Source organism: Lonchura striata, chromosome 5 (assembly GCF_046129695.1).
Source record: "Lonchura striata isolate bLonStr1 chromosome 5, bLonStr1.mat, whole genome shotgun sequence".
NCBI classification, from domain to species: Eukaryota; Metazoa; Chordata; class Aves; order Passeriformes; family Estrildidae; genus Lonchura; species Lonchura striata.
In genome coordinates, this window is record NC_134607.1 from 11651853 (window position 1) to 11672625 (window position 20773).

Here is a 20773-nt window from a genome sequence, read left to right on the forward strand (position 1 = left end):
CACTACATAAAATCATATCTAATTTCCCTTTTTTTGCAGTGACATCAATACCAATCATAAAATTATTTATTATCTAGTTGATAGCAGAACTGGTTTTATGTGGAGCAAATCCAAGAGAAAGAGATATGTTTCAGAAGTTAATTTAAAAATTAAATAGCATTTAAGTATGGGAGGCAATACACATCCTTAGTTTCAGTGAAATTAAATGCATTGCTTCTGTAGTAATTATATCCAAACTGGATATTGTTCTCAGCTGAATACTCATCCTTTGGAAATCAGTGGAACTATGTCTGATGGACTTGGTGCAGTAGCAGCCAGAGTCTATGTAGGCTTGCACACCCTTGGAAATCATAAAATATTCCTCAGTAGCCACAAGAAGGAGGCTAAGAAACACTCTCATGGTTCAAACAGAGCCCCAGAACAACAAAACCTTGTTTGGAATTGGATGATTTTGGAATATACTTGGCAAGAGGGGTTAAGTACAGACTGCCTCATCACTTCAATGGATCAGATATATGCTAATCCCATCCTGCCTGGAGCAAGATGTTCCATCTCTTAGGGTGCACTGTTGTCAGGCCCTGGTTTCACACAGCTGCTACTGTGGCTGACAGGAGAAAAGAGAACTTTCCTTTCTCCACAAGATCTCAGTGGCAGTTTGTGGGTGAGAAAGAGGCAGTTTCTTTCATGGAAGCTCTGCAGTCTGCTATGGCTGTATTGGAGACACTCTCTAAAGGGTCAGGATCTCAGGGCTGGCTGGCTCTGTCAGGCCCCTTTATATTCTCAGATCCCCATGAATTTCTCTGGAAACTCAGCAACATTCAGCTGCCCCTGCCCCATTTCCCACATGCCCATAGGAACTCCAAGGGAAAACTGGTTCCTTGGGATCCAGGCTCTATGCCAGATGTGACTTGGGATGTGCAGAGATGCTAAACAGTAGGCAGCAAGTGCACAGGGGTGATTGCCAGCTGCTCCAAAGGGCAGGAGAGGTGTCCACAGGCCATGACACTCTCCTTGGCTCTCCACCTCCTCCAACTGCAGCACCTGGAACAGAGGCAACCAGGCAGTTTGAGGAGTCAGAGGATTGGTTCATACAGGGGTGCCTGCCCTTAGAGAGAGAGGCATCAGAGCTTTGGCTGGATCAACCTCCAATCCTGATCCATCACTGGAGGAAACCCCTGACAGCCCAGGCTCCCTAGACATTTAAAACGCAGCTCAGGGAACAAGTATAGAGAACAGCAATAAACATGATCGTAAATCAAATATAATATAAACAAATAAAAAAAGCAAAACGTTGCGTTTTGTTCACAGTGACGATCCCAGCGGTTCCACAAGCAAGAAAGCCGGGTGTGAAACGGAGGATCCGAAGGAGGCCGGCAGACAGAGTGGCCAGGAAGGCAGGTCCGACACCCTGACGCTAAAAGCCCAGCATGCGGAGCTCCAAGAAGAGCAGGCAGCGGGGTGTTCCCCTCTGGTGCAGAAGGCGAGCCTCCACCACACGGGCTCCCCAGTGAGAGTGCAGCGCAGCAAAGGGGCGGCCTCGTGTTCCCATGCAGCTGCCTCCGATTATGAGCTCTCCCTTGACCTAAAGAATAAACAGGTACCAAGGCTTCCTCCTCAGGCTGTGGGAGAAGGGGATGGGGCGGGTGGGACTGCATTTGCACTGTGGTGGAATGACTTTCAGCAAGTACAGTAGCCTTTTGTTTACCTAGAGCTTTTGCCCTGCCTAGCTGGCCCTTTGGGTACATGAGGCTGATAGAGGAAGTAGATTCCCTACCTGTGACTGAGTCACCCTTTCACACAAACCTGCTGGCATCTGCTCCTCGTTGCCTGGATTCAGTGGTCCAAAATGGACCTAGAAACCCAGTTGTGAGTGTAGGCTTAGAGATGGGTTGCAGGCAGCCAAGAGCAGCAGCATCCAAGGGTAGTGCCTTGTTCACAAGTGTACAGTGTCAGTAGGGCTCCCAGCAACTGGTTGTTCCAAATTACCTCCCTCATGGGTGAGTCTCCAAGAACCAACTTGCCATCTTGGATCATGCAGGGCAGGCTCCAGCACACTTCTGCATTAGCATGAGCTTTCAAGAGGAAGTGGGGTTTATTCAATGAATGTCTTGCACAGCATCTACCACGATGTTTGTTCACTGCTGCCGCCACTGCCCTCAGTCCAGAGAGGATCCTGAAGAGATAGGCAAGATTACCAGGCTAAGAGAACATTATTCAGTCCTAGAAGTTGCAAGCCTTGTGTTATATGCCTGAGGCTACAGCCTCAGCTCCAGAGCACAAGCATGCCCATCCCTAGCTGCATGTCCTGATGGACTCCCAGCAGGAGACAGTGGGACAGGGGCTAATAGCAGCTGGCCTCCTCCTTCACAGGTGGAATGTGTCCCCTCCCTCCTCATCTCTGCAAATTACAGTCCAGGAGAGCTGTTGTGCAAAACAGAACCTAAAGCATAATTTGTGCCTTTTCCTTGGGAAGGCAGCTCAATCAGAGGCTGTAGGATATGCAGACCCTGCAGTCTGTGAGGAGAGGAGGACAACTGACAAGGGGGAGAGTTCAGTGGAAGCTGTGCTATTGCAGCTGAAGGGTCTCAGCTAATGAGGTTTCCAGAGAAGAAGCTGCTACTTCTGGGACATCTCTCTACCACCTCCCTCAAGGCACAGATGCTGTCCTTAAACATACATGTCAGATCAATGACCCAATAGATTTCTGAGCAAGAGACACCTTTGCTCTCCAGCTCTGTCTTTCTCAAAATACTGTATACTTAGACAGAATTCTTGCTTCACACCAGGAAAAAAATAAGAGAGACTAATTAACTGACTTCACAAGCTAACATGACATATCTTCTTGACTGCTATGTATGTTCTTAGATTCCTCAATATCCTACAGCTGCTCTGGTTTGTCCTGGGGACTGTCTGTCCTGTGTTATTTTAGCTTTAAGGCCATGTTGCCATATCATTGTTCTCGCAGCAGAGGCCAAATCTGCCCTGGATGCCTGTGAACAAGAGAAACATGTTCAGCTGATTGTTCATTAATGTCTGGTGCCTCAGAACTGACCTTGCAGGGACTGAACCTATCTCCTTGGTGAAACCACCTTTCTCACAGCAAAAGGGCCTTACAATTTGTGTGCCTTTCCAGATGCATGGATGTCTTCAGTGCATTGCCTTCAGCTCTGGAAGGGGTATTTTCAGGCAGTGAGGAGTACTAATTTTTCCACTGTAGTATGTGTTTCTATAGGTATTCCTATCAATTTACGCATCAAGTAGTTTTCTTAAATGGGAATAACAGTGATAGGACCTGCACAGCGCTGTCCCAGTAGGACTTGTAATACAGGAATAGAACTCACAGTAAGAGAAAAAGGTGCAAGGAGACATTTTTAGTCTCATTGCACAATTGAAGTCACATTTACCTTTTGAGAGATGACTGTTAATAAGGAAGAAGGGTAAAGTGCAGCCTCCTCTGCAAGACTTAGACAGTTATTGCCCCTCAGCATCATCCTAGAGAGCTGGTGAGTGGCTTCATGGCTCTCCTTGTTCCCTACCCCATGAAACAGAGAATTCTAACAGTGCACAGAGCAGAAGTACTCTATGCTGGGAGGATGGAACAGAGACTCAAGTACTAAAGTTACCCTGTGCTTAGACTCTATTGTAATGTTGGGAAAATGTAGGGGACCACAGGAAAGAGAAGCATGCTTTCAGTCATACATACTCTTGGGCTTTGCTGAAGGGCTGCAAGTGTCCCACAGATGGAGGAAAACACTCCATTTACAAATATCCCTTATAGCAATGTCCTTCCATTATGAGAGGCTGGAGGGAGGGAGAAGCATTAAGAATGAGTGACATGTATGCTTTGTATGTCTTTTTCTAATTTTTTTTACAATGCATACATTGCCTTGAGTGACTCAGATTCTGTCCCTGAGCCTGATTCTTTTCTGGTCATAACATGGTGGCCCATCATCATGCTCAGTGGCAACTTGGGTAGAAAACCAGTGCTAACTGAGAATAAGATCAGGCCACGGTCTCTCCTGGCAGATTTATAAATTTATGCCTATGGGCACCAAAGACATGGCGTGTGCACCTCAAATGCTTGGCCATATCCTGGCTTGCCTTTTGGCTTGCCTTGACCTTGTTAAATCTCCCTTCATATGCAATCCCTCATTGCAGTGGGTATTTCACAGCCATTTTTAATTCAGCCACAGTTGCTCAGAATGAGTGTTCATACTGAGGCCCAGAAATGTATTAAGCTAATTATTCTTTGAAATCCCCTCTGATCCCCCTCCTGCTTTTCCCTTCCTTTGGCGCCGGCTGTCAGATCATTCCCCAGAGAAGAACAGCTTTAAGTAGGCAATTATTTGTAATTCATGGGGTTTATTAGGAGCGAGAGAAGGCCAATCATGTCTGGCCTTTCTCAGCTCTCAGATGGGAGCACAAGGTTCCTCCAACCATCCAGACTTACATCTCCATTACCTGTGACTGCTGTGGTGCTAACAGATGCCCTCTCCTCCTCTGGAGAGGAAGATATAGGCTACAGGTTTGTGAAATCCTTAATACCTTTGGACTATCAGTTAGCTTGATCTGACAGCAAATTAGTATGTCTCAGACATCAATAAGCAGCAAATGTCTGGGCTACAGCAAAAAAGAGACAGAGACCCACTGCTACCAAACAAAGGTGGGGAGGACACTTCTCTCTATGGAAATGCTGCATATAGCTCTGCCAGTCTTGTCAAGAATCCCTTGGAACAGTCCCTGTCCCTGTTATGCCTGCTGAAAGATAGTGTAGGATTCCCTTTGTTTTGGACAGTGCTAGTTGGCAGTGGATCACATGCAGAACCCAGGTTTGCACCTCTGGTATGAGCTAGAAAACAGACTAGATGAGGAGGAGTCTAGGAGTCCTCTCACTTCAGATCTTGTTCTGCTCCTTAATGCCTTAGTCCTTTGGAAGGACTGAGATTATGGACTGCAAAAAGCTGGTGATGTTTTTTATCAAGGTACTGACAGCTTGCTCTGTTCCTTTGGACTTTCAGAAGGATCTCTCCTCACTAGCTATTAAAGTCTGACATTTTTTGCACTGTCCTTGCATAAGATAAACTGGCCTTTTACTTCAGATCAGCAATGGCATCTTGTCTTTGCCTCTAATCAGATCAGAGCATATGAATCTCATGTTTTCAGAATGGCTGTCACCTCCTTGGAAATCTCAGATAATTGAAAGGTTCTTGCTTCTGCTTTATTTTGCATTTACTGTTATTCTCTCCCTCTCATTTGTTCCTCATTCCCTCCTAACACGATTAGCTCTACATTTTCATTAACCAGATAATTATATTAAGCGCTCACAGTCAGTTGTCAGTAATAACTGTCTGGGTTGGGACTTTGCAGGTTACTGGTGTAATTTACATTTATTCACATGAGCCTTCCTCGTGAAGGAATGGGCCAAGGGATAGTTCAGTCTCTTTCCAGGCAGGCCAACTTTAAAGACATGTGTCAGGAGTGCTGGTTTTATGGTGGGATTTAAGATGCCCTTGTTTATCCAAAAGGCCTGCTGCCAGGCCTTGTGGTAAATGATACTGTACCCACAATTATTGGGGGGGGGGGGGGGGGTGTGATTTTTAGCAATATTTATGCATACCATTTCTGGGTGAGCAGCAGTGAAAGTATTAGGCAAATGTTCTTTAATTTGGGGGTAAACAGAGCTCTGAGCCACCTTCCTCTGCAACTGTGGTGGCCAACCCCATCACTAAGAATATTGCTGGTGCTGAGCTTTGATGTTCGCCTTGGTCAGACTGTGAGCTCAAGGGCAAGGCAGACAGAAAACAGAGGCCTACCTGATGTTTGAGCATAAGGCAAAGGTCCCTGCTTCATGTCCAGAGAGAGAAATATGAATGGATGTGCTCCCCATCCCACTCTTCCATAAATGTCAGCCTCCCAGTACTTGCTCCACAGCCAGGATCCCAGTGCAGGCACAAAATGGCTGGGCTTGGATTGTTCCTCTCTGTCTCTCATCTCCCAAGGTCACATTATCTTCATCTACTTTCCAATACTAACTAGAGGAGTTAGTATTGGAAAGTGTCAAGAGGTCATTTACACTTCTCCTAGCTGTCAGACCAGGTCTTTACGTGTACCTACATCACTCACTGATGGTTTTATCTGTATCTTATGTCATGTTATGAAAAAGAATAAAGAAACAGGTGACATGACATGACTCTGTGAGCTGAGGCTCATGCCTCAGTCTCACTTTGACTGCAAAAGCAATTTGCACTTAGATCTTCTGGAGCTCAGCCTTTCAAACTGTGAGTACTGGGCCAGCAAGGGAGGTGAGGGACAAGTGGTATGTCTGGGAATGAGGATGCAGTCAGTAAAACTCGTCCTTTGGTTCTGCTAACGAGCTTACATTCACTACATGGCTGATGCAATTTGTCTGCTAATTCAGGGCTGACTTCACCAGCACTCTCAGTCCTGCCTTTCATCTTTTTTTTTTGTTTGTTTTTCTGCATGTGTGCAGACACATATTATTGCTACAGTCTGCACTTGCACTCTGCCCTGTGACATGTCAGTGATAGCTAATAGTTCAGCCTAAACCTCGGTTAAGGTGGTTTGAGTTCATTCTCCTTTTTTTTTTTTTAACCTCATCCTCCACCTTCTTCACACCATCCCACTTGTCCTCTGTCAGTCACTCATTGGAACCAAATCATCTGTCATTCCCCTGAAACTTTTTAGTGAAAACCCAGCTGCAGAGGAAGAGTTGGGGGATTACCAGGAAGTTTAAATTCTAGAGTACAGGAACAGCCATACATACCTGTTTGCTGAAGCCAGTTGAGATGGTGTGTGTTGATGTATTTACATGTTTGTCGTTACAAGCTCAGGTAAATCCTTCTTCTACTTTTTTATTATCTTGTCTTAACATTTAAAATTCAGACTTTTTAACCTTTCAAAATGGAGAGTCTTTCTTTTTCTGGGTATTTTTATTTTCATTGCTAGCTGGCACCTGAAAAACTCAGATATCAAAAAGGAAGACACTTTGAGATTCAGAGTACTTTTTAAAACACACAACTCAGAAGAAACCCAGCTTCCACCAACTTATATGGACGTTTATATTTCTCACTAACTGCTAGATCAAGACAACATTCTCTGCATTTAAAAATGAAATTTTCTTCCTTTTTTCTGAATAACTTCTCCTTTAGCTGAGAGTATTTCCTAAGGTTGTTAAGGAGGGGAGAAACATTAGTAACACTCTGAGACAAGAGATAATACTTGACATTACCAGAGCACTGCTGAGCAGGAAGACATATTGCTGGAATGTTGCATTTTCAGCTATGAACTTGCCCTAAAGGCCCTCAGAAGTGAGTCTGCAAGGGAAGGGCACCTGATGGCTCCAGATTTTATGACTGGCAGTCTAGGAAGAGGCAGGATCCCGTTACAGCTGTGAGGAAGCTCATGGTGCTGATGATTTAGCCAGTCATGCTGAAATGGGAACCTTCTGTTGAAATCAGGGGCATGGCATTGCAGGGAAAAGTTAATTCAGTGTCACAAGTTCCTTTGACAGTCATTGAAGACTAATCAGAGTAGAATGTACATTGTAGTGGAGCAATCAGAAGCCATCAGGAGGCAATTAGCAAAAACTAACGTATCTGTTCTCTGTTTTTCAGATCGAAATGCTAGAACACAAATACGGTGGCCACCTGGTGTCTCGCAGGGCAGCTTGTACCATCCAGACCGCATTCCGGCAGTACCAGCTCAGCAAGAACTTTGAGAAGATCCGCAACTCCCTGCTGGAGAGCCGCATGCCACGCCGCATCTCCCTGAGGAAAGTCCGCGTCCAGAACTCAGAGAGTTTCTCCGCGGAGAAAGCCCTGGTGGAGGGCTACAACTTCGTAGGCATCCCACTGGTGAGGTCCCCATCCTTGCCAGCCACTATCAGTGGGGCGCTAACTGAGTTGGAGGACTCCTTCACAGAACAAGTTCAGTCCCTGGCGAAATCCATCGATGATGCCCTCAGCACCTGGAGCCTGAAGACCATGTGCTCCCTGCAAGATGGGGGCTCGTACCAGATCAGGGAGACCTTCAGTGCTAGCTCCATGCAGCCAAACCAAGACTTAGAGGCTGAGCTACAGGATCAGGAGAAGGAAGAAGGTCTCCTGCCAGATACTCTACCGAAGAGCAGCAGCACTCTCATGATGGCTTTTCGAGATGTCACCGTTCAGATCGACAACAAGAACATCTCTGTCTCGTCATCTACCTCGGTGTCCATGGCAAACTGTCTCAGCAGCAGCAACCAGGCTGGGCTCTCTCCAGCTACCAAGGCTGAAGAAAGCCCAGGAGAAGGGGAGGGAGAAGCCAGTGAACTACTGTCTGCCCCAGAGAGCTTGCCTGAGAACAGCCTCACTTCCACTGAGGTGGATGTCAGTGCTAATGGCACAGGAGACAGCATTGCTGAGCCGGATCAGATGGCAGTGCAGAAGCTCCAGTTTGATGCAAGCAATGAGGCGGGACAAAGCAAAAGCTTGGAGTCTGAGAATGCAGACAACTCAGAGCAGCTGAGCAGCAGCAGCACCTCCACCTCGGCCAAATCAGCCTCTGAGGTGTCCTCAAAAGAAGCCCTGCAGGCCATGATCCTCAGTCTCCCGAGGTACCACTGCGAGAACCCAGCCAGCTGCAAGTCCCCCACACTTTCCACAGACACCATGAGGAAACGCCTTTACCGCATTGGACTGAACCTCTTTAATATGTAAGTGACTCTTCCTCTATTTCCCAGCCAATGTTATTCCTCACAGGAACAGATGATGGCAGGCTCTTGGTCTAGATCCATCTCCAGGGAAGGCTGTTCGTATTCAAGGGCATGACTATCTGGGTGTGCAGTGCACAACACAGGTTGGCTTCCCAGAAGCTCTTTCCCTAAATTCTCCCCAGTACTGTCCTTCTCTTTTGCCTAACAGAGGAACAAGCCCATGAGTAGTGCCCATGCTCTCACAATTCACTGAACCTTTAGTTCCAGTTGCTGTCCATTTGGCATCCACCAGCTGAGCCTGGGATCAATCTGCTCCACTCGGTTGCAAAGGAACAAACATAGCTAGGACTGTAAATCCAGCCCTGGTTACTTAACATGGGGCAATTCCAAGAGAGAGAGAGAGAGAGAGACAGAGATACAGCTGAGCTTAGCTATCCCATTATGAGTCATAATGATAAAATTACATCTCTGGCTGGCATTCTCCTTCAGATACTTGGGTAGATTTTCACCTGGAAGACCAGGTTTAGTCACCTGTCTCTCATATATCTGAGTTTGATATCCTACGAGAAGGTTGTAGGTGTGAAAGCAAAAGCAGAGCAGAGGTTACCATGCAAAGAGGTTAACTCAGGGAGTCACACATAGATAGGCAGAAAGCAGCTGAGCTCCCTTAAGACTTGGATTTGCTCATTGCCTTTTGATAAGACTTTTCTCATCTAAGCAAGCCATGAGAAGTACTGGGTTTTGCTTTATCATCATGCTCTCATATCTCTGTCTTCATTTCCATTTGAGTCCCCTAATAATGAGGATGTAATGTAACCATACTAGGAGAAAGTTTTTCCACACGTTACCATGGGCATTTTAGTCAAAGCAAGGACTGATCATTATGCAGTCCTAGGCAGAAGTTTTTCACAGACAACAGGGCAATGCACAGGATTTATATATTTGTACCATGAAAGCTGTGTACTCTGGGAGGCAGGGACCAGGAAGAGAGGTTTTTAGGGTTGGTCCCAGAGAACACCCAGAAGTGAAGTGACGTTACGTCAGACAGATTTGGGACTATTACAGAACTGAGAGGGACATATTTCCACTTCTAAGTACAGGTTGGAGGATAGGAGTGAGGAAAATAACTTGTTAGCTCTGGGGAATTATGTTCTTTTTCAAATCTCTGAGCAGTATCTAGGGGACATGTGGCTTCCCCTTGTGGCTTCTTATCCAAGGGGCTGGGAGGGCCACTAAGCTTTCTGCAGTTATTTGGTTGTTGCTTTCCCTGTCCATTTCCAGGAAGAAGAAATTTTACAATTGTGGGGTTCAAGATGTGGGCACTGATCCGTAGGACATGGAGCTGAGGCTGTGTGTGCATGTGTGCACATCCTTTTTCCTGGCTTTCCCTGGAGCAGGAGCTGAAAGGCTACAGTTTCTAGTGGAAACTGCCACAGTCTCTCTGGCCATGCCTTGCATTTTTGGAAGGTAGTGCTGTGGCTTGGAGCAGGCCTCTAGAAACACATCAATGCAGTGGCACTTTCCCCATCCCTGCTGCACTGTGAGGGGGTGAAATCCCTGGAATGGTGAGTGCTTCATTATGCAGCACTGCTGTAATAGCTCAGTGTGTGTGGGCAGCTGGCTGCGTGGGCAGTGGGAAAGACAGCAGGACATGAGGAATCCCGCAGCATTTGCTGGCTCTGCTTAGCACCCCTGCAACACCAAAAATGAATAACAGGGACCAGGCTCAGGAGAGAGAGGAGTAGAATTGTCTGCTGCACCTCTGGATAAAAGCTGCATGCTGCACTCCATGGGATACATCTGCAGGTATTCAGTGACAGAGATGCTGTATTGCTATCAGGATTTTGTACAGAACAAATTGAATCCTGGGAAAAACTGATGAAAGGCTGCTGTTAGTGAAAGAATTTTTGACTTATAGTCTAGACAGTGCAGGAGGGCTGTCACAGCTGGACTGTTTTATCTTGCATCCTTTAATAGCGTTGTGTCTACCATCTCTACTGAAAACTGCACATCCATGTTAGTGTGTGCATTTTTTCTGGCCATATTAAACTCTCAGCTCCTCTGGAGTGGATCCAAAGTCAGTCCAGTGACTTTGGAGTCACACAGGTGTAACTGAGTTCATCCTCGTGTTGTGAATGCCATACTGTCCCCTGCCAAATACCAAAGTATGCAGGTGGATGTGCATTTTATGAATCTCTTGGTGCTTAGTTTGCCTTGTGTCTCAACCTTACCACTTTTGCACTTAGCAGGAACTTTACCTGTACCCTTCAGTGGTGAACCAGTAGGTCTGTGTGATAATAAAGAAGGTGCATTGTTACTTTTTCCTGAAGAAAGCCTGAGGTTTTCAGTATCAGATCTTGCACCTCTCCTATGTATAAATTTAATGGGCTGATTGTTCTTGCAGCCCTCTGCCCAGCGATGCCACACTGCCCAAGCTATTTTCTTTTGACATTACAGAGTAAGCAGAACTATTTCAAGCCCATCTACTTTTTACATGTCCGTGAGGCCCCTGTAAGGAACAGGCCATTCTGCTGAATGCAGCTCCCCTTATAGCTAGACATATGTTGCTCACCCACATACTTCACCACCTGACAATGTCACAGTCTGTGCCTGTGCATATCATGCATTCACGTGCTCTGAAATCTCATCCTATTCTTTTCTCACCCCAGGAGACTGTCTGAGCAAACTCACTCCTTGAGCCTTGACAAAGAACCCTGATTTGGATTAATGATGGAAGGATTACATTATTCAATGAAGTCACCCTCTTACCTCTCTCCACTCACCAGCTCAGAGAACCAAAGAAATGTGGCAATCTTCCTGCCATTGCAGTGATTCACCTCAGCACAATGCATCATGACAGAGATCCTTCAGTGGCACAGACTGAAAAAGAAGAGGAAAACTTCCTGCACAATACACATATATTGTTTGTTCTTGTCTGAGTTGTGAGACAGGCACCACATAGGCTCACAGCCACTCTTGGGGTACACAGGGGCTTATAAACCAGGACAGAAAGATGGGGACAGATGTTTTATCAGGGCCTCTGGCAATAGAAACTGGGGTAATGCTGTTAAACTGAAGGAGGGCCAGTTTAGATAGATGTAAGGAAGAAGATTTTTACAATGAAGGTGGTGAAACACTGGTACAGATTGTCCAGAGAGGTGGTGGATGCCTCGTCCCTGGAGATATACAATATCAGGTTGGAGGGTTCTCTGAGCAACCTTATCTAGTTGAAAATGTCCCCACTCACTGCAGGAGGGTTGGAGTACATGGCCTTTAAAGGTCACTCCCAACCCAAACCACTCTGCTTCTGTAAGAGCTGTGTGTGCAGGCACAGGCACATTAAGAAGAAGAAAATCACTCCCAGAGCTAGGCAATCAGGCCCACTCAGCACCAGACCTGTTCTCAGAGAGATGCTCACAGCCATAGAGGGAGAAAAGCCCTCTGTCTGGGAGCTGCACACTGCTCCCTCCCTTCTTCTGACAAAGCATTCTCTGGGTGCCTTCTCTCACACACAAAGATTTTTGCCTGAGGGCATGAATCAATAGAGATGGGAACTGAAACACAGCCAAGGGTGGGGGAAGTAGAGCAGAGATAAACAAATCTGAGTATGGGATTTCTGTTTAGGCAGCCAACATCAAGCTCAGGTGAGAAAGGTAAAAATGTATCACTCTACAATGAACGTTGAAAATGTATGAAAAACAAAATTATTTGTTTAACAGAAAAAGTGTCCACTTTTGGTTATGCCCCTTGGAGCCTTGAGCCTCGTTTGCCCATAGACCATGGCAGCATTTTCTCCTAAGTTTCTTCACAGAGGGAAGAGCCTCTGACTCGAGCAGATGGATGGCAGAAGAGTCACTAATGAGGCGTGGTACAATGCAGTAGGATTCATTGTGGCAGCGGGATGCCACTTGTGGTTACCAGGTGACAGCAGGTGCTGCAAGTGACACAGCAGGTCCTATGACATCTTTTTGTCCTCAGCAGCAGCTAGAGGGGCACACAGCAAGTCACTTTTCCTAACCCAAATCGCTCCTGTTCCTCACACATACATGAAGGCATCGGAGTCCAGGCACATAGCAAGGGCTGCATTGATGCAAGTCATGGGGTGAGCCAGAGGCAACAATGCCTCCAAGAGCTCATGCAAACTCATAATATCTCTGTCCTTGCCTTCCAGAAACCCAGACAAAGGGATCCAGTTCCTGATCTCCCGAGGCTTCATCCCAGACACCCCCATTGGGGTGGCACACTTTTTGCTGCAGCGGAAAGGCCTCAGCCGCCAGATGATTGGGGAATTCCTGGGCAACAGCAAGAAGCAGTTCAACAGGGATGTTCTGGAGTAAGTGTGGAAATCTTTTCCCCTCCTCCCTCCACTCTAAAGGAGTTTCCAGCCCACTCTGCCCCTGGCTGCACCAGCAAGCACTCCATGCCCCTTTGCCCCCATTCTTTAGGAACTCCACCATTGCTACTCCCTATCTGGCATCCCTCAACACATTTCTCAGTTATGTGTGTCACTCTTCATATCATCAATTCTTTCATTTCAGTCCTTCCTCAGGAGGCCTGAGTTCACCTAGCAGGGGCTCAGTGCTGTCAGGTGGCAGAACAAGTGATGCTGGCTGTTTTGGGGGCTGGGAAACTCTTTGGCTGATGTCTCATCCCATCCATGTAAAGTACCTCTGATGCCTTCTGGGAAGTACTAAGAGAGACAGAGGAGGAAAAATATATGCTTCTTCCTGTGAGACCAGCAGGGAGAAGTGAATGCTGGCTACATACTCAGTTCTCTTTCTGCCCATGTTGGAAATTGGTGGCCCTTTGAGTTTGTCCAACTGCATTATGAGGATAATTACAAGGTCCTATTTGTGATGATGAGTCCTGCATATGAAAACATGCTACTAAGGGCTTGTTGTGGCCACAGCAGCCATGCAGCACTGAGAAACATCCCCACTCAAAAATCTCCAACAAGCTGAACTTCCCCTTTTCAGAACAAAATCTGAGGTTTCCTTCTGTTCAGTGGCTGCCTTTGCTGGATTGTTACCTTCAATTCTCTCCTTTGCTGGATTGTTACCTTCAATTCTCTCACTGTGAGCCTCTCCTGGTCACAAGCGACGCATCTCTCAGCCTGCAAATCTCTCCTCTTTCAAGTAGAGTTCATTCAGAGACCCATTTACCCATTTCAAGGCATGACCAGCACTCAGCTGCGTCTTTCTTTCATTATGCAAAAGCACAGCTCTTAGTGAGATCTGCCTTTCCATTAGGCTGGAAGTCTTTTGCACTGGGTCTTTTAGTACATTCTTCCATTTTCCAAAATGTTCTCTATTTCCCTTGAATTTTGCAGTGGTTTCTCTTGAACTAAACCATAAAGAAGCTCCAAATGCCATCCACATACCACTTCTACTCCAGAGAAGGACTGGAGGATGCCAAAGTTCAAGACCCAAATCTAGGCCTAGATTTTAAAATTAATTCCAGCTGCAATTGCTGCTTCTTATTGCTGCAGGTACCTACCTGACCTTTGGGCCATCTCTTTTGTTAATATACTGTAGAAGTATTGATTTGTCCAGCAGCAAGACACATGTGCTGTCCAGTCTCTTCACACTGAGAACTGCAATTAAAAGTAATTGCTTCTTTTTCTCCAGTAAGCATTTTGTGGGCTGCTTCCCCTCACAGATAATCTGCTCAAGTCCAAACCTAGCCTCTGCACGCACCTGGAAATATTGCAACAACAGTAGGCTGACACTTCCATTTAATCGTAAACTTGGCATCATCCCTGCAAATGACCATGTTCCTCTGCCTCACATGGGACTACAAACTCAGTGCTAGCAGCTCCTGGGAACAGTGCCTATTGCAAAGCCTGGTGTCAGCCTCCCAACCTCAGTGCCCAGGATCTTCTACACTAGGGTTGCCTGTCTTGTTTCTGCATGAGGCATGGGGGCCATTGGAGCAGGTGGCCCTACTCCATCATGCTCATTATTCGAAGTTTCCACTGCCCCTGTCATGGTAACACTCCAAATACTCAGGGAAGGAGTGACCTTGCCCATCCTATTAACATCTGTAGAAAACAAGGCTCAAAGATGGGGACCGAGATATTGAGGCTGTGTGTACATGTGTGTACATCTTGGGCAGGGACTGTGTGTCCTTGAGCATGTATCAAACAACTGGGTCTGAGTTCAGGGTTCCAACCTGTGTCTGATCTCGCCAGGCAACATGATATGCTTGCACTAACAATCTGTGCTGCCATCCCCTCTTCACAATGAACGCCTGATTCATCTTCCATAAAGGCAAAGATAAAAGTGGACCTAAAATATATGTAGAATATTCTAAAACAGGAAAAAAAACCAAACATGAACATTCAGCTGGTTGTAGCTGTGTCATTTGAAGGTACTTTCTTCCTGTGCCAGTTCACTGCTTGGGGGTATGCTTGAGCATAGTTGGTGGGTTTTGCAAGCAAATTTTTCATCAGCTGCTTGTGAGAGCTGGATGGGCAATGGCTGCACACCCAACAGTGTGCCATGCATGGAAATAAGGCATTGAAAGGAGAACTCATGGCCCAGAATTATAATCCTGGATATTTTTCCTGTCCATGCTGCAGGAAAAAGAAGGCTGGCAGTGTAGTCTAGTGTGCTGGCATTTCCAGTGCACTGTATCTAAGGGCTGGTCACAACTTACGAGCTGTTTCTATGGGAGCAAGAGGCAGATCAAAGATCTTTTGGCATTTTAGAACTGTCTAAGACCTTGCCTGGTTCTCATTCCCCATCCAACTCCCATCAAACTAGCTCAGAAACAGTGACACGGGTTGGGAGAATAGACTCTGCAAGGGCTGTCTTGCTGTCCCCACATCCACCCACACTTAGAAATGTTAAGGTACATGATATTCCCTGGAGAGCATGCAGCAGACAGGAGAGTTCATACAGAAGCTTTTGCATGATTTGCCCAATACCACAGTAATTTTTGTGGCCCAAATGGGCAGAAGAAGAACAGGCACTTTGTCCTGCTGAGGTCAAATGCCCAGGCAGGGTGGCCATAAGCAGGCAGTAGTGCTTGGACAGGTTCTGATTACCTGCAGTGAGGAAGCCTGTATGCAGGTAGAGATGTCTGTGCTCTTTTACATCCCAAATATGACCTGGAGCCTCCTCTACCTCCGAAAAGTAATTTAAATCATTGATGCTACTTACTGTGTTAGTTTAGCTTTTGCTTGATGTGAAAACTTATGTTGCAATTGTGTATTGTAAGCAATGTTTCTATTGCATCCAGGTTGAATTAACTCAGCTGCATGAATAAATAATAGGACAGCTTTTGAAACATCTGCAAAAGTGTCAGCCTCCCTTGTGCATTTGAGGCAGGGAAGAGCTGCCCAGGTTACAAACTCCAGACTCAGCTGTAATGTCCAGACATAACTCTGCAGAGTTCTCTTGGCTTCTGCAGATACTGAAGCTGCGCTGGCTGACAGTGAAGCTGGTTCGTGCTGTCAGGAGTGCAGAGTGGCATTTGGCACTGTGCAGATGATCCCACTTCACTGCCACCAGTAAATGTAAAACTTCAGAGAACTGCTATGCTGGTTGCAAAGCCTTTTATGTAAAAGGGAAGGGGTTTAGGTGAAGTAAGCAGTTTATGAGCATTGAGCACTTTGGTGTGCTATTTTGCCTTCCCACTCTTCATGCCCAGCACCTAAATGCTCTGAAATTATAATCTCACTTCCATCTTCCTGCTCTTATCTTTCAACCTTTAACTGATTTTCTTGGAACTCAAAAATGGTGTCTGGATAATTCACAAGTAGTTCTACATGATAGCCAGAGGAACAACAGAGAGAGCAGGAGATTTTCAACAGTTTCTGACTATAATTGACGCACACACATTGATAACTGAACCACTCAGGTCTGCCTCTTTAGGAAGATGCAGTATGTAATTTTCTTGTATAGAAAAGATTTCAGTCTTTAAAACTAGGATTTCTCTCATTTGTTGTTGGCCACCACCAAGTTTAGTGTCTTCTAGAAATTTATGAATTCCTTTTATCAATGGAGAGAGAGAGGGCCCTCAAGACTGTTGTTTTCCTCAGTGTACTTGTTTAGTCTGGATTGCAGCTTTTAGGCATTTTGTGTTGCAGGGCATAAATCCCACTTGTAACCTATTTTAAGCATCTCACAAAATAACCATTCACTATTATCAGCATCCAGAAGAATCTAAGAAGATCCAGTAAGGTCCAAGAATCTCCTTCTACTGGCTGTCCTGCAGCTAGCGAGAGGGAATCACTGGAGACCTGCCCCAGGGTTTCAGTGTCTACCAGTCCAGGGGAGGTAGCCTGACCCATTAAAGGACCCATGTGGTACTGAACAGTTTTAATCAAATCTATTTGTCAAGTACTGCAGAAAAATAATTCTGTTTCTTTGGAAAAGTCGGGTCCAAGGCATTAACACATAGTTTTAATATAAGACACATCATCATTCTTGCATCCTTTCTTAATTCTGTGTTTATTTGTTGCTTTTATTCTCCTTTCTTCATACTTTCCTTCACTTTAATCCATTCTACACCTCCCCCTGTTCCTGACTCAGGAATTACTTCCATTCATAGTTCATCCATGAACAAGATAATGTGAGTGATTTAATGAATGGAGTCAGCTGTGCTGATACTGGATGGCTTTTGTTCAGCTTGAGGGATTTGGAAGTGCAGATGTGGCTGTCCTGGTCCACTTGTTGTCAGAGGAGAAATGGGCAGAGATTCCAGCAGAGGAGACATTGTGTTGAGTTGGGGGCTGGTTGGTTAAGAGTAGAAGTTGCTGTTGGAGAAACTCTCCCTGGGGTTGAGCAGGTCTCCTGTCTGTCAAGCCTGTGTTGTCTTCTCCCTCTGTCATGGAAGGTCAGGGAGAGAAAAGCTGCTCTTGGTACATGCAGAGCTGGGACCCCAGCAAAGGGACTGCCTCTTAGAGAAGGCTTAGGTTCCTCTTGGACAGACAGAATGGACTTGTCAGGTTAACCCAAACTAGCCTTCTTCCCCCTTCTTACTGAGAATGCTACAGAGGATCAGTAGGGGACTTTCATCACAGGAGCGTTAGATAAGGATGGGATGGAAACAGGACAGCAGGAAGAACGTGTTAGGCAGTTCTGACCTCCAGCTGAAAGCAAGGCTGCAGCACACACCAAATGTGAGGAAGAACAGCCTTCCCATGCCAGGCCTGTACAGGCTGAATGTGCAGCTGGAGTCTGCCTAGTACCCAGGGAAACTCAGGAAGGAACAGATTGCCAAGTAAGTAGCCATGTGGGCTACCAACAACCATGGGAGGGTGAGTAGGCATGACAGCCCAGGGGAAAAATAGGCAATACACCAATCCTGTAGCATTCTCCAGAAAGGGAAGACTAGTGTGGGCAGTAGTCTCCATTGTAGAGACTGTCCTTCCCAAGGGGATGGGGAGGGCAGGATTGGGACACACACCTGTGCCCACTGGTGCATGGAATCGGGGATTCCTCCTAACTTTTCTTTCTGTTCAGTTCACATGTTCAGGGCAGTCTTCTTCCAGGGAACTGAGCTCTTCTACAATTCACGCAAATCCTGATTCACCTTCAGAAAGCTTTTAGAGTCAGGGAGGCTGATAAAAGGGATGGTTTTCATTAATATCTTTGTGCCTTGTGATTTTAAACTTTCCACCTGGCTGCCTCCCCCCTTGCTCCCTCCCTGAGTGGAAGGCTGCAGGTTCATTACAGATGCTTTTAGTTGCATCCCAGCTCCTGCTGCATTGTCACCTGAGTGGAAAAGCTGGAAAATAGGTCATTACACTTGGGTGAGCAGATCCCAGCCCCACATGTTACAGCTGCTTCCTGTCTTCACTGAACCCTTTTGCCACAGATTCTTTCACCATGATTAGTCCTGTGCTAAATCCTTGCAGCTCTTCTGCCATTATGTCCACCCACTTTTAGGGGGCTCTTTTCCCTCTAGCCTAGGAGGCTACAACAGAGACAACAGCTAGGAGCCCACTCTTTGGTCCTGGAACCTGGTGTGGAATTCTCTGCTTCTTGTTGTGAGATGCCTCAGCACAGATCAAACTCCTCACGCACACAGGTGGCCCAAGATTCCTCTACCCCCACCCTCTTGTTCGTGAGACAGGGAGACAGAGTTTTTGCTGCTGACTCCAACAATACGATCCAAATATCCAAAGTCATATCCTTGCAGATAGGGGACTAAATGAATCTCTGGATGCACTGTGAGATCAATTTGTGTGGCTTGTTGTAAGTTTGTGGGCAGGAAGGAGTTGGAACATGAGATTTTATAAGGTGATTACTGTGTCCCTGTATCATAATCTCTCAAGCCTCCTGGAATAAGCATCTCACAGGTGTCCAGCCGTTTGTGGGAGGATGAACTCAGCACTGGTTTTGGCATGTGCACATAAGTTTTTGTTTTATTCCTTGGACGCAGAGAGCCACCCGCTGTCATATCCTTTGTCAGCTTCCATGGTCTCTAGCTCAGAAAGAAAAGACCTCCTTGGTCTGGTTTCATGAAGAAAAGTTGTGCTATATTTCAGGGGATGTCTGACACAGTTACCAGAGTACATTTGGAAAGTTAATGTGAGTCTGTGCAGGAATCTGAAGTCAGGGAAGGTTGCAAAACTTCCAGCTGTCTAGAAGAGGAGGAGGAACATGGCAGACCCATAGCACAAGGCTGTTTGGCTCTTTGAATGGATTTTGCTGTGTCAAATTTGCACACAAAAGTAACAGACAAGTCTGATCCATCTTTCTTTCTGCCTAACAGCAGAAATAGCAGATTGGTACCTGATGGCTCCTCCAGGAGTTGCTCTTCATACCTTTGGCACAGGATTTGTCAGATAAATCAAATCCAAGCACAGGCTGACTTTGCTCAAATCAAGCATTAATCATAAACTGTCCTTTCTGCCTGGTCAACTTTTCTTAGTAAGCAGTACAAGGGACATTGTTCTTTGGACTGAGAGACAAATGGAAGATACTCACAGGACTTAGAATTTACAAAGTAAACCTGCATCAGTCAGTCTGTGAGAGAAACTCTCATAGGAGAATCCAAGCATAACTCAAGTAGCAATGCCTGTTTGAGTTTGAAAAGAGCTATGAACAGCTGCCTTGTCCTACTTGTCCTAATGAAGGCTCGATGTTTTCTGTATTAAGGGCATTGACTTTATTACTTGAGATTTGTACAAAGGGGAGGGTATTTTAGGGCAGCCTGTGTGGAGGGTGAAAGACTGATCAAAGAGGGAAGGAGTAAGCAAAAGACAGATGATTTAATGCTGGTGGATTGGGGCTACTAGGGTGACCTTAGCGGGTGTCCCTGGGGCATGCAATGACTCAGTGTTCACATGTCTGGAAGCAAACAATAGCAGCAAAATCACCAGGGTCAGTGCTGAGAAATGCTTGCACACTGGAAAGGATTAAGAAATAATAACAAAAGCCCAAGTGCAGAGGTGATTGCAGCTGTGAACACAATAACGAGTAACAAGAGGAAAACTTTTTACTATCAATGATAAATTCCAAGAAGCAGAATGCCTTGATGTTAACCCAAGGGACTGAGTATAAGTATGAGAAAAATAAAAATAAATAAGGAAAGATGCAGTGAAGGAAGTTTTTCTTATTACCAAATGTTTCTGCAGTCCACCCTTTTGGACAGATAAAAAAATATTTCATAGAAGATTTCCTATGAGAGCAGTCCCTTTGATTCTCTTCCCTTGCTCCCTATTTGTTTCTGAATTTCGATTATATGGACTTTATGCAGAGAAAGAGCTCACAATTGCTAGCTGAGGTTGTAACAAGTCCAGCCTAAGATACAAAGCACTTTATGTTCAGTCAGAGCTCTTGGTAAGTTATTCTGTGGCTGTCATCCCAGTTAAATGATGATAACTCCTGAATCAAGGCAATGGAGGAATGCAGAGATGTTTCTGAGCATTTGAACTCTGTCTCTCACCCATTTGAGGAATTGAGCAACAGCTTTTTATTCTAGCAAGGCTAGAATAAAAATCATGGCACTCAACAGCTTAGTTCACAAACCACTTTCCACCAACCCACAGCTAACTGCAGCACTTAGAAGTGACCGACAGACACACCCCCAGTTTATCTCAGAAAA

At 45.8% G+C, this 20773-nt stretch overlaps 1 protein-coding gene across 4 annotated transcripts in view; it reads left to right on the plus strand.

Moving 5' to 3' along the window:
- IQSEC3 (IQ motif and Sec7 domain ArfGEF 3) overlaps window positions 1-20773 on the plus strand; it is a 103475-nt gene that overhangs the window by 63658 nt on the left and 19044 nt on the right. For all 4 annotated transcript variants that reach the window (XM_021535074.2, XM_021535077.3, XM_021535076.2 and 1 more), the window contains exons 3-5: window positions 1309-1597; window positions 7635-8713; window positions 12885-13046. In XM_021535074.2, the coding sequence (XP_021390749.1) occupies window positions 1309-1597; window positions 7635-8713; window positions 12885-13046 (1530 nt within the window). The remainder of the gene's footprint in view (window positions 1-1308; window positions 1598-7634; window positions 8714-12884; window positions 13047-20773) is intronic.